Consider the following 14,273-nt stretch of genomic DNA (forward strand, 5'->3'; position numbering starts at 1 on the left):
ATTCACTTTCACCAAGAACTTCTTTGAACTTGCTATTTTCTCACTGGGTGTCACACCTTCTGAGATGACATCTGCCCACGGAGCTGGTAAGATTATAAATTCCTTCTTAATTTCAGTTGTCAGTTCTCTCATTCTCAGACAGATAACACTTAACCTTCTTTTTGTACCAGTTTAACTGATTCATCTTTTGCATTTGAAGACTGTAAGAGTAGTTGTAAATAAATGCTTCATTTACAGTGTTTGACATCTTGTGGATGACCAAAAAATATATATATCTCACCTGAACAGATGACACTAGCGTCTTTAGAATGGTCACAATCATGTACTCCAAATCCACTGTGTTGACACTCAGTTAGAAAGCTTTCATTTCCTGAACAGGTCACTTCATCAAGCCATATTTCTCCAGTTCCTGCACCAAAGTGAGCGTTCTGAGGAGCTTCTAGTGCTGTCCAACAGTTAAACTGTCTGCAAACCACCTGAGCATCATTTAAGTCCCAGCTATCACCACAGACTGTTCCCCAGATGTTATTGTGATAGATTTCTACTCTGCCAGAGCACGTTGTCAATCCAGAGCCAACTAATCTGATGTCTGAAAACAAAACATAGAGACCACAGATTGTTGAGAGAACAATTGGGGAAACCTGAGAGCAAAATAGAGAAGGTAAAAGGTTCAGTGCACAAATGGCAATATTTGATAGGAATTTGAAATACTATTGTAGAACTTGTACCTGGGTAGACAATTACAACTACTGTTGATTTTTGATCACATGCTTTTTTATGTATTAATTTACATTAAAAAAAACAAACATGTATATTAGGCAGACCTTTGCAGCTAAAATGTTATTTTTATATAACAATAATGGATTTACTTTTTCAAAAACCTCCAAAAAATCCTAATGTACTATTCTGATAATGTTAGATGGTTTAAAATACAAACTGATTGATCAGATATGATTTTACATGAAATCCGGAGTAATTAATGCACATAAAACTTGAAAGGGTGCCCTTATTAAGATAATAGGTTTAATATTTTTTAAATGTCATAATACTGCTGTAATACAGCATTACTACATCTCAGTTTAAAATAATTTTTTTAATAGTAGCATTTCAAAATTTCAAAATGTAAATGATCTACTGGCACCGTGAGACCATTTCATCACTTCATGAAAACTGTTATTTATTTTAAACTACAGGGAAATGTTAGTCCTCTTACACTGTGGTTCAGTAACAAAGGTATACAATGATGAGATTGAGTTTTTCAATGACAGCTCTTAAATAATTAGGACACACTTACTTCTTGATGTCAACATTTAATTCTGTTAACGAACAGATCACAACAGAAAACAACGGCCCCTTTATCAACATTTTTGATGAGAAAACTCAAAATTATGTGAAGATTCCTACAATTTGTTATACAAATGAAAGTGAAGTGGGAGGATGGCAACCTGCCATTTCTCTGTGCTTAACACAACCAGGCCCTCTCCTACCTTCGCTGTGCACTCATGCACCTTATAGAACAAATTTTAGAAGAAGTGGCGAAAATTTGGCACAGAAAGCTAACGGAGAAAAGAAAAAAGAAACTCATAAATAGATACAAATTAATCAACATGTTAGCTGTCAGAAATGATGCTGCTGCACCATCAACAGCAGCAAACAGTCACAGGAGGCTGCTGTTAGCACCAGCTGTGGAGTAGTGCAGGAGGAGGGACAGCAGCCCAAACAAGAGAGTAAAGAAGAGACAGAAGAAAGTGTGCGTGTGGTTTTATTTGTTTTTGAGTGATCACAATGGGCTGCCTGGACCAAAAATGCCAGGACCAATTTTTTGTTCCAGTCCAGCCCTGTTGTAAACACTGCATCAAAAAGAAAAAGAAAAAAAAGGTTTTGTTTACAGTATCTGACATCTTGTTGATGACCAAAAATATTTCTCACCTGAACAGATGACACCAGCATCCTGATCGTGTGCACAGTTGTTTGTTCCCCATCCACTGTGCTGACACTCAGTTAGTGAACTTTCATTTCCTGAACAGGTCACATTATCCAGCCATATCTGTCCACTTCCTGCACCAAAGTAAGCCATCCGAGGAGCTTCTAGTGCCGGTCCACAGTTTAACTCTCTGCAAACCACCCCAGCATCATTTAAGTCCCAGCCATCACCACAGACTGTTCCCCAGATGTTATTGTGATAGATTTCAACTCTACCAGAGCATCGAGTCGATCCAGACCCGGCTAATCTGGTGGCTGAAAACAAAACACAGAGAAGCTACGTTGTGCATACAACATACATGATTTGTAATCTTCATCACTAGTTGCCCACATATAGCAGAATTCTAAAAACTTACAATGTAAAAGAAATCAGAAAATTTCAAGGTAAAATAATAACAACAAAACAGGAAAAAATCCATCCATTCGCTTCCACTTATCCTATTCAGGGTCGCGGGGGGCGCTGGAGCCTATCCCAGCTGTCATAGGGCGAGAGGCGGGGTACACCCTGGACAGGTCGCCAGTCTGTCGCAGGGCCAACACACAGGGACAGACAACCATTCGCACTCACATTCATTCACACCTAGTGACAATTTTGGATTATCCAATCAACCTATCCCCACAAGCTGCATGTCTTTGGACGGTGGGAGGAAGCCAATTGGTAAAAAATAAAGAATTTTCAAAAACTAAAATACTTTGTGCAGCTTTAAATTGCATGACATCTTTGGCATGTTTTACATTAAATATAAGAAATTTACATGTAAAAAAAATCTGAACTTAGCTCAAAGACATCAATTTAGTGCTGCAATACAATTAATCAGGCTTGAACTGCAGAGTATTGTCACTTTGGCTTAATTTTGTAATAGCATGTGAAGAACCTTGAAAGTTTAATAAATATTTAATGTCAAATAATAAAGCAACCATAAGTGAAACTAGTGACTAGATTTATAATTTTAACAGTCTACTGTTGATTTTTGATCACATAAAGTGTAAATAGACATTCTTTGTGTAGATTTACATACTAGATGCTGTTAAAATGTCATTCTCACATATGAAACTAATTGATTTACCTTTTCAAAAATCTCCAGACAGGTCTTATTGAATGTATCATGAATGATCAAATGTCATTTCAGGTGAAATCCTGTATGTTTGATTACTATAAACCGTGAAACATGTGCACTTATTAAGATATTAGGTTGGTGTGTTTTAAAATGTCTTAATGCTGCTGTAATACAGCATAACTACATTACAATGTGCAGTATTTTCATGTAAAACATAGCCAAACATTATTTAAGGCCACACAAAAGAAAGAAAGTACAAACTTTTTAACATCCAACAATTAAACCAAGCTTAGAGAAAAATGTGAACTACAGTGAACACAGCAAGTCCTCGTGGTGCTTGAAACACCTTGGGAAGACCGGTCTTCCCAAGGCAGAATGAAACACTTACCCATCACATGGAAAGGTGGCAGAAGACCTTTCTACTGATGAGACGGTACAAGCAGGCAGTTCAGGTTGGACAGGTACTCAAACTAAGATTAAACTATTTACCTTCTGTTTGTACCTGTTTAACTAGTTAACCCTCCACATTTGAAGACTGTACGAGTAGTTTTTACAATGACTAAAAATATATCTCACCTGAACAGATGACACCAGCATCCTCAGAATGGTTACATCTATGTACTCCAAATCCACTGTTTGAACACTGAGCTAGAGAACTTTCATTTCCTGAACAGGTCACATTATCAAGCCATATCTGTCCACTTCCTGCACCAAAGTAAGCCATCCGAGGAGCTTCTAGTGCCGCTCCACAGTTTAACTGTCTGCAAACCACCTGAGCATCTTTTAGGTCCCAGCCATCATCACAGACTGTTCCCCAGGTGTTATTGTGATAGACTTCAACTCTGCCAGAGCATCGAGTCGATCCAGATCCGGCCAGTATGATGTCTGAAAACAAAACACAGAGACCACAGATTGTTGAGAGAACATACAGGACTTGTAATATTGATCACTAGTTAAACACATAAAGCAGAATTATAGAAAGGAAAAGGAAACAATAGATTTCTAAAACAAATTTGAAACATTAGCAATATCCTACTAGCTGGAAAAAGTGACCTAATTTGTAAAAAAAAATCATAGAAATTAAAAATAAAATATTATTTTTGTTGCCTTGAATTGGCATGAGATCTTGGGGATTTGGGGGATATTTCATGTTAAATAAAAGAAATACCATAGCGTATTAAAATGGAATGGAAGAAAGAAAGGTAAGCATGATATTTACATTTAAAATGTTTTTTAAAATCAGATTTTGATTCATTTTCAAAAATACACATCTAGTAAATAATTTGAGGGTTTTTTAAGAATTAAGCTTATTTAGTTTCACAGAGGAAATGACTAATTTATTAATGTGTACTTTAGTGCACGTCGGGACTTTGTACTTATATTTATTTCACTTTTTCCTAGTAGACAACTCTTTGACAAAGGCAGAGAGAATTCTTAACACAATCATTGAGGGAGATTCAAACATAGATTTTTCAGAAGATGAGAGTCATGTGAGCCAGATAGGAGAGGGTGAGAACCCAGGAGGAGCCACACAAAGATTATCAAGATGCAGTGGCAGATGTGATAGAGAAAAACACAGGGCCACCTGAAATCTGTCATCCTATTTGGTCCAAAACCAACATGTAGGAGAATCTGGAATTTTTGATTTTGAGTTAAAAATAAAATATGGGTAAAATGCAGAAATGTTTTCCACTAAAGTAAAAAAACAAGAGTCGCAATTATAGCTGAATCCATGACACCTGATTGTTTCTACAAGATCACGTCTTTGCTGAAAGTTGTCAATGATCTCAATGTGCCAAAAGAACTCACAGTATCTGGAGTTCAAGCTCCTCTTGGCTGAGAAACCAGGGACAAACGTGAACAAGACCTGAATAATACCAGTAATGAAGAGTTCTCTCCAAAAATCAAGAAAAGGAAGCCCCAATCAGATGAGAGTGTAACAAAATATGGTTCACTCCACTTGCCTGAAATGGTTAACAGTCCAAGGCATTTCAGTTGTAGAATGGTTGGGTGCCACAGTAAAACATATGTGAGATGTGGGAAGTGCCAAATGTTCCTTTGTGTCTCCAAATAAAAAAAATCACAGTACTTCCTCAGATATCATAAATGAACTGACTTTTGTGAAATAGAAAGCCCAGTGCAATCACTTATTCCTGAACCAATGGCTTACAGCTAGTGAAGTGTCAGTGACTTCTAAGTTGACCTAAGTTGATTTTTATGATATTGTTATATAAATAAGTTTTAATATCCTGCTTACAAAAATTTCAATGGAGCATTTAATTTTCTTAAATAGCTCCTGAATTTTGTTAGTTTCACATTCGTGATCAATGAACTCCCCTTGTGCACTGAAGTGCACATGTTGTAAAATTTAAATAAAATTAGTTAAAAACAATTTTGTTTTTGTAATGTGTTTTTTACCATCCCAACACTTGATTTATCTGAGAAAAATCAAAATCAAAATACTTTTTTCCCCTTGGGTCTCAGGAGGATATTGATCGAAAACAGCAAAACTAGCTGGTCTGTCACTGGCTCTCCATCTCACCTGAACAGATGACACAAGTGTCCTCAGAATGGTTACATGCATTTACTCCAAATCCACTGTTTGAACACGGAACTAACTTTCATTTCCTGAGCATGTCACTGATTGGTGAGTGATGATAAGTTGCGCACCAATTCCTCTGACATCGTCTTATCAATCGTTAGCTTACTATGCAAACATGACAAGTGAAATCTCCCGCAGCAAGCTTAAACATGTGAGAGGTTGATCGCGCAGAGAATCGCTGAGCTTATGTGAGTGAGTGCCTGTGTAAAAGCAGCAGGATATATATTTCAGTTCTGCTGAGCCAAATAAGACAGGTCAGGGTGAAGAAGTGACAGACAAAGAAAGGCTTACCACAAAACGGAAAAGTTATGACAAATCAGACTATAAGGCAAAAAGAAAGTGCAGCTATATGGTTTTATGGACAAAAGAATTTCTGTGGCTGCAATATGACGAGCTAAATAACCGGGGCTGCACATAAGTGGTCCGCAGGTGCGCATTCACTGTCAAAATAAAAAACGCGCACAAGATAAGAAATTGCAACACGTGTTTGCGTACATAAGATTTTCAGGAGGAGGACAGACATTTGTTTAGAACTCTTAAAGATGTCGAAGAAGCTCCTTTAAGCAATTACTGTGATGTTCCTCCACCTCCAAAGAACTGTCAGGAGTCCGAACCACAAAAGAAGCGCGTATTCTCGGAAAAGTAGTTGCAGGAGGTGAGCTGGCTTCAAACAAATTATGAACGCACAGAGATGTGGTGCAGAATGTGCCGTGAAAATTTAATAAATGACAAATTAAAAAGGCATGAACATTTTTTTTTGTATCGAAAAAATATCGAACCGTGACACTAAAGTATCGAACCGAACCGAACCGTGAATTTTGTGTATTGTTGCACCCCTAATATATATATATATATGCACACACACATATATATATATGTACATATACATTTTGCTATACAAAATGCAACTCCAACAAACACTTATAAGTAACGATACTGTGAATTTGATGTGAACTGCTATTAACACAATAAAGATGTGATCACTCAAAGATGTTTACTGATCAATAACAAGCAGAGGAATACACACACACATATACATATATATATATATATATATATATATATATATATATATATATATATATATATATATGTGGGTGTGTATGAACATAAAACATACTTAAAATGTAACTTTTTTTCCTTCTCCAACAGTCTGAGTTCCCCCAGCTATGAACTGACTGCAATCCCCAAAGCCCCTCTGGATACATTGGGGAACCTCTTCCTTACCGCCACTGTAACAAACAAAAGTCACAGTTCTAGTACTTTTATCAGAGTTAAAATAAAAACATGATTTAAATTAGCTAGCTTCATTTAGCAAACAGATATTTCTGTTTATAGAGATACAGATATATTTTACACATAATTTTACCTTTTTTTTTTCCTCGATGGAAAGTCTATCCAGTTCACATTACAGTAATACTAACACCCCTTTTGGTCATTGTCAAGAGATTTATTCTAAATGACACTTCTTCAGCTTAGAGTCTAAGAGTGAAGACACACACAGACGCTGCAGTTTTAACTTGCAAGGGCGTTTCACAGAGCGCTCACATCAGAGAGTGGGGCCCTGTGATCAGCGCCCTGTTCTTGCACTTGTCCTTTATTTATACAGAAGGAAAATGAAAACATTTGTTCAGTGGAATGTTGATACGTGAGCATGTGCGTATGTGATTGTGCGTGTGTGTGTGTGAGGTCAGAACTGCTTGTTCAACTTCTTACTATCGCTGTGGGAAGATTCAGATAGAAATATCAGAACACGTTTTATAAAGAACAATCAGTTCTGAACAATGAAAAGGACAATCAGTTCTAAGCAGGGAAAAGGTCATCATGCAGTATTCTATCACATGTAAACTTATATCATTAAAAGCTTATACTGACTACTAAGTACAATTTTCCCTTAACATTCCCTCCTGTTGTCAGTATAACTTTTAAGTGAGATATCAGTATGTAACATCTTGTTGTACATTTTCTGTCACATCATCATTAATCACACAAAGTCTTCACATCCCAAAAGGTCGGGGTCATCATCATCATCATTTGTCACGGCTACGTATGCAGCTACAGTGGAAACGATTATGCGGTTAATCATGAGTTTTAGACATGGCAGGATACATAAAAGTAAGAATACTCCAACTCCGATGAGTAAGATAAGATAAGATAGAACTGTATTAATCCTATTAACTGTAAAATTCGGTTCCCAAATAGCACAGCACCGACAGAAGTTACAGAATGTGAGCAGAATACTATATAAATACAGAGACATATATAAATAAGAGTATACAAAAGGGATAAATAGAATAAATAAGAATACAAGGGAATTGCAAGTATTTCAAGTATTTCAAGCATTGAAGTCTATTGCACCGTTGGTTATTAATTAACCCCCAGAGATTAGTCATTTGGCTTTTCTACCTTTAAAAACCCGGGAGAGCAGCCAAATGGCTTTTAGCTAGGCTTTAGCTTCAGCCAAGTGGAAGCTAAATTGGCTAGTCATTCATATGTATATTGGGTTGTTACCTGGGAATTCTGGAGGGAGGGGAGTGGGGGAAATAAATCTCCAAAAGTCACCAACTTGGAGTGTTTCAGTTTGCCATCTTAGGGAGAAATCAACACACATGGGTGTATGTCCTTTGTTGCTGAGATTTATTGATAAAAACAGTACAAAAAACCAACCATTTGTACACATATTTACAAATAATAATAAAAAGCGAGTGAGTATATTACAACATTCTCAGCAATCACTCACAATTCTGGCACTGCCATGGTATTTGTAGTCTGCATTTACCACATGTGTATCTGTTGCAGTGAACACATCGCACAGTGGCATGATTGTTCTTGCATTTGTGTTTGACCTGACACATGGCTCTTTTTCCAGAGTAAGGTGTGGAGGGTTGTTTCCGAAGCAACTGTTCTTTTCTTGCCTTCTTCGCAGTTACATGAGAGTGAGCCAACTCTGTTGCAAGCGCCACCAGGAAGTCCACCCGTCTTTCCTTCGTCCCGGTGCATGCTTGATACAGCACATGTGCATTCAGTGCTGCCATGTCAATCATGTTATAAAACACGGCAACTGGCCAGCGCCGTGTTCCTTTGCGGACAGTGTACTCCCGAACCATCTGGTCCATCACATCCACGCCACACTTTGTTTTGTTGTAAAGGGTGACAGTGTTTGGCTTCCTTTTGGTGGTGTTATCAGTCTGAACCACGCTGTGCATGCTGCTAAGAATATAGACTGTCTTCTTCCGTTTGGCCGCATACGCCGTCAGCATGGCAGCAGAGGTTGAAAACACCTAAGAAATAAGATAAATTGTTATTTCCATAGCACACAATGAAACACATAAACATAGAACCACAAAAGACCTGCAACATACCTGAGTGGTGAATTCATTGCAATCTGTCTGTCTAGTGGATTGAGGAATTTCCCTGCGAATCCTGTTGACTGTACACTACTCACGTGTGTTAAGAAAGGTGAATGTGCTTGAGATTATTATGCTGTTATATATTACATTGTACCTGTAATCAAAAGGAGTGAATCATGATACTGCTGTAGGCCACATCATACTTCTTGTGTAATCAGTATGTAGTTTTAGTTTGCATCATACTTCTGAGTTAAAAGAATGTGAAAATCATTAGATTTATTAGATAGGTTTGTATTATCCTATACTGCTGATTTACTGTGAGTGAGTTCCACTGTTTCATGACATTTCATACTGCTGAGTTATGAAGAGAATATTATGTTCAGAGAGTCAGGGCCTCTCTCTTTTTTTTTTTCCATTGTAGAGACAACATAGCACATTGCACGGGAGCAGAAAAACAGGGAGCCAAGGTCTTAACTCAGGCTCACTGACAGAAAGAATGTGAATTCTTAGTTTTGTGGCTGTGGCGCATTTTGTATAGCTTCTGTTCCTTTGTTTAGTAGCTTTCTGCCTTCACCTGAGAGGGTGTGCCCTAAGTATGTGACTTCATAATTAGAGTTTATTTAAAGATACCTTGTGGCCTTAACTCAGCCAAGTGACGTAACACAGCCATAGTATTTTGCTTACACCCTTCCTCTGTGTGGCCAGTCACTAAAATGTCATCTACGTAGAGTAGAAAACTGTCTCTGCTGCTGGCAAGAGGCAGGACATCATTGATTTCTTTAAAGCTTCAGCATAGAGAGCGGGGATTTGCTACTACTGGTAGTATCATTTCAGTGATTTCATTTATTGCTCGCAGATCATGCACTAGTCGGTATTTTGCAGTATTAGCTTTCTTCACCACTTAAACAAAACATCACTCTTTGTTTTATTATTATTATTATTATTATTATTATTATTATTATTATTATTATTATTATTATTATTATTATTTTAAATTCTCCTTTCTCAAAAACAGAAAATGAAATCGTAGTTGTTCTTGGCTGAGAAACACAAAACCTCGTTCTTTCTTTTTTTCCCTTCAAGACAAGAAACTAAGTTTTAACTTTTCTGCCTTATCACCTAAAGCAAAGCAGACAACCCAGCTCTCAGCTGTCTCTGAACTTATCATCATCAAGGTCGCATGGTGAGAGCTACTTCAGAAGTCACAGTACTCCTCACTCAAGCAACACGTCAAAAAACAAAAAACAAAACTCAGCACACTACACAGAGAACAACAGCCAAGACACAACTGAAGATGCTGTTCTTCTTTGTTCTCCTTAAATTTTAGAATAAACTTCATCTGCATTAGTAAATCATATGCCTAATCATTATGTGTCACTGTGATCTACAAGTATGGTCACAAATTTATTTATTTTTCAAAACAACAAAACAAAACAAGTCGCTGATAGCATGAATGCTTTACACACATGTGTCAGGATGCTGCCAAAGGCAAATCAGAAGTGTGAGGGGAAAAAAACTGAGCTCACAGACAGCTGCATGTTTGAACCCTCATGCAGCTCCTGCTGTAAAAAAAAAACCCATAGTACTTGCTCATCAGCTTACAGTGACCACATATTTAATTCAGCTTCTCAATTTTGTAGCTTTAGCTGTTGTATACAGGGTATAGCTTATTAGTTGTTAGTATAGGTGTGCTCTATATTTCAGCAATGTCTCATCTAGGATGACAGGTTTTCAAGCAGGTCAAGTGCCTCTTATGCACTTAATTAGTTTAGATATTTTCTTTATTTTCTTCATCTCATATATCATTGTACTGAATTTGAGCAAACCTTGAGCTTGATGCAGACTACTTCTAACAATTATCCACCTCACATCATAACTGACTAAGGTGCCTCTTCATATTAATATTATGTCATCATTAATGTTACATATAGTATATTACAATATTTTATTTATATTTTATTTTGTATCCACCAAGGGCTGCGGGTGATCTGCAGTTTCACCCCCTCCCAAGGTGGAGACATTTTCCTTTTCACACACTTTCCTTGGCTGAACAATGACACAACCTTAATATACCTTATGCATCTCTCTATTTCATTTAATATGTGTTTGTGTGAATCATGTATTTTCTTTCATTCTATGCATTCTGGGCATGGTCTTCATCCCAACTATGTGTCATTGTTAATACCAGTTTACAGGTTGTTATCCTTGCTATTATCAGCTTGAATACATTACAGTTAAGTTCTAATTCAATTTAGCCTTTTGTTTATTTTACTTTATTCCTCTTGTATTTATATGTATTCAGTCAGGTCTGTTTCCAGCCCTTGTTAAACTTCTACTTTGATCTCTAATTTTTTACTTAGTGAGGGATTATTATGTTCTTCCTATATATTGACCAAGATGGCAGCGCGTGAACAACGCGAGGCTCAGTGTCTCTCCAGAATCTGCTATTTAGTGGGTTTTTTTATCTACTTTTAACCGGATTATTCATCCAGAATTGCTGTGCGTTGCTGATTTATGCACTGAAGCTGGCACATTCCCTGAGCTTTTCCAGCAAGATGGTGCACCACCACATTATGGGTGCCAGGTCCGAGCATTCCTAGATGAAAAGTTTCCTGGAAAGTGGATTGGTCGTCGTGGCCCAGTTGAATGGCCCCCAAGGTCTCCCGATCTGACCCCCTTAGACTTTTATCTTTGGGGTCATCTGAAGGCAATTGTCTATGGTTTGAAGATACGAGATGTGCAGCACCTGAAACTACGGATACTGGATGCCTGTGCTGGCATTTCTCCTGCGGTGTTGCTATCAGTGTGCGAAGAGTGGGAGAAGAGGGTTGCATTGACAATCCAACATGTGTCCAACAAGTACATTGAACACATGTTATAAGTGGTTAGAAACTTGTAAATAACTCATGAAAGAATAAAGTTACGTTGAAACCAAGCACACCATTGTTTTTCTTGTGACATTACCAATAAGTTTGATGTGTCACATGGCCCTCTTCCTATTGGAAAAACAAAAGTTGTATCCAAGATGGCCGACTTCTAAATGGCCACCATGGTCACCACCCATCTTGAGGAGTTTGCCCCCTCACATATACTAATGTGCCACAAACAGGACTTTAATATCACCAACCATTCCCATGTTATTACGGTGTATCCATATAAATGGCCCACCCTGTAGTTTAAACTTAATTTCTAACTTTGGGAGAGATAAAGAAAAAATCTCTGAGGACAAGAAAGGTTGGGTATTGTATATTTCCATATGGTTTGTGTTCCATTATGCAAACCACATGGAAATATAATTTCCTTCCTTTAAGGTCACTTTCCTTTATCTCAATTCAAAGCAGATGCTAAGTTTCAGATTTGAAAGTAATATTTTTCTGCTGGCACCAACAGAACTCGTCTTCTTTGGAAATGCATCACAGAAATAAGTCATCAAACGCATTAAAGTAAAGTTTGGAGTCAAAGAGATTATGTGTCATGTACTGTGTGCGGGAGGCAGAAATAGTGGACCCAAAGTGCAGACTCCAGGAGACGAAAAAGTGCACTCAAACAGCTTTATTGATGGATACCAAAATAATTAAATTGAAAATATAAATAAACTATGCAGGCAGGCTGACAGACAGAACACACAGTGTAGAATGAGGGATGGAGCAACAACGAGCAGGGGAAGACGCAGACACTAGATACAAAAGGTGAACAGGACCAAGAGGAAAAAGCTGGGAGATATGCCTGACACTGATTACACAAACGAGATGGGGAGCCTTCAAAACTGAAGGCACTGACATAAGACACAGACTTTCAAAGTAAAACAGGAAACTCAACACAAATGCAGAGACACAGGCTTTACACTGAGACCTGATGGAACTGGAACAGGGGGAGTACAGAACCAAACCCTAACAATTAGCAAATCTTAACAGAATACATAACCAAAATAAACAAGAACATAAGTCAATATTAATAAACACAAAACAGTGAATGATCAGACTCAGGACCATGGCATTATGTTTGTTTTACAACTAAATGTAACACAACAGAAAGCAAGCAAACACAGATATCATGTGAAAAGTAAAGATTAAATCAATCACATCACTTTTACAGGCTGTAAGCTGCCTTCATCCAGCTATTGAAACAAACAGTGTGAACTATGGAGTACACGTCTCTGTCACGTTTTTGATATCTTTCTTTTCTGGAAGTTTCCACCAGCTCACTTTTAGGTCACCAGTCGTACCTCCCAGCTCATTTTTGACCTGCACAACAGAAAAAAGAAAATTTAATGATTACACCACAAATTATAGACTGTTATTGTTACATTTTAAATGAAATTTGACATGAAAGAGACTCAAGACACTAATGCTAATAAAGCAATTTTTTGGGATTGCTCATTATCCAAGACTTTTTTTTAAAACACCTCGGAGGTTTTGTTATTAAAATAAAAGTATAGTTGTTTCACTAAGATTTTGGGATCGCACAAATTACCAGATTCATGATGGACTCCATCACAGCCGGGTCTTTCATGTCCACAGAAGAGTTGACAGCAGCCAGATTCACATTCACCAAGAACTTCCTCCATGGAGCTGGTAAGATTATTAATTATTAATGCAACCCTTTCATTTCTCTGGACTGCCATAGGAGTATACTAGCTTTTGATAAGCTCAAACGCAAAGCATTCACCTTCTGTTCATATTTGTTTTAACTCATTTGCGCTTTACATTTGAACACTGGTTTCAGTAGTTGTAAAAATAAGTTTTATTTGCTGTATTTGACATCTTGTGAATGACCAAAAAAATATATCTTACCTAAACAGATGACACCAGCGTCCTCAGAATGTGTACAGTTGTGTGCTCCAAATCCACTGAACTGACACCCAGTTAGAAAGTTTTCATTTCCTGAACAGGTCACTTCATCAAGCCAAATCTGTCCGGTTCCTTGACCAAAGTAAGCAAACTGGGGAGCCTGTAATGCCGGTCCACATTTTAACTCTCTGCAAACCACCTCAGCATCATTTAAGTCCCAGCCATCATCACAGACTGTTCCCCAGATGTTATTGTGATAAACTTCAACTCTGCCAGAGCATTGAGTTGATTCAGGCCCAGCTAATCTGATGGGTGAACCTGAAAATGCAGAAAAGGACTTAAGGACAAAAAAATATTGTAATGGCAATCAATAGTTAAAATGGAGAAGTTTTCCATAATTAAAATACAGTTTGTAGTTCTATATTTACATTAAATCTTTTTGTTTAAAGTTATTGTATTTCATATTAAATAAAATATTTTAAGAAAGCCT

At 37.4% G+C, this 14,273-nt stretch overlaps 1 protein-coding gene across 1 annotated transcript in view; it reads right to left on the reverse strand.

The window, feature by feature from the left end:
• Window positions 1-14,273, reverse strand: part of LOC147335260 (scavenger receptor cysteine-rich domain-containing protein DMBT1-like) — a 48,292-nt gene that overhangs the window by 20,843 nt on the left and 13,176 nt on the right. The window contains exons 4-7 of the mRNA XM_086286050.1: window positions 13,787-14,101; window positions 3,611-3,926; window positions 1,930-2,234; window positions 281-589 (exon numbers count right to left, since the gene is read on the reverse strand). Of these exons, the coding sequence (XP_086142176.1) occupies window positions 281-589; window positions 1,930-2,234; window positions 3,611-3,926; window positions 13,787-14,101 (1,245 nt within the window). The remainder of the gene's footprint in view (window positions 1-280; window positions 590-1,929; window positions 2,235-3,610; window positions 3,927-13,786; window positions 14,102-14,273) is intronic.

Source organism: Aulonocara sp. 'chitande type north' Nkhata Bay, linkage group LG3 (assembly GCF_057382095.1).
Source record: "Aulonocara sp. 'chitande type north' Nkhata Bay isolate Kocher_YH1m ecotype deep benthic linkage group LG3, A_spYH_male_GT1.1, whole genome shotgun sequence".
Classification (NCBI taxonomy): Eukaryota; Metazoa; Chordata; class Actinopteri; order Cichliformes; family Cichlidae; genus Aulonocara; species Aulonocara sp. 'chitande type north' Nkhata Bay.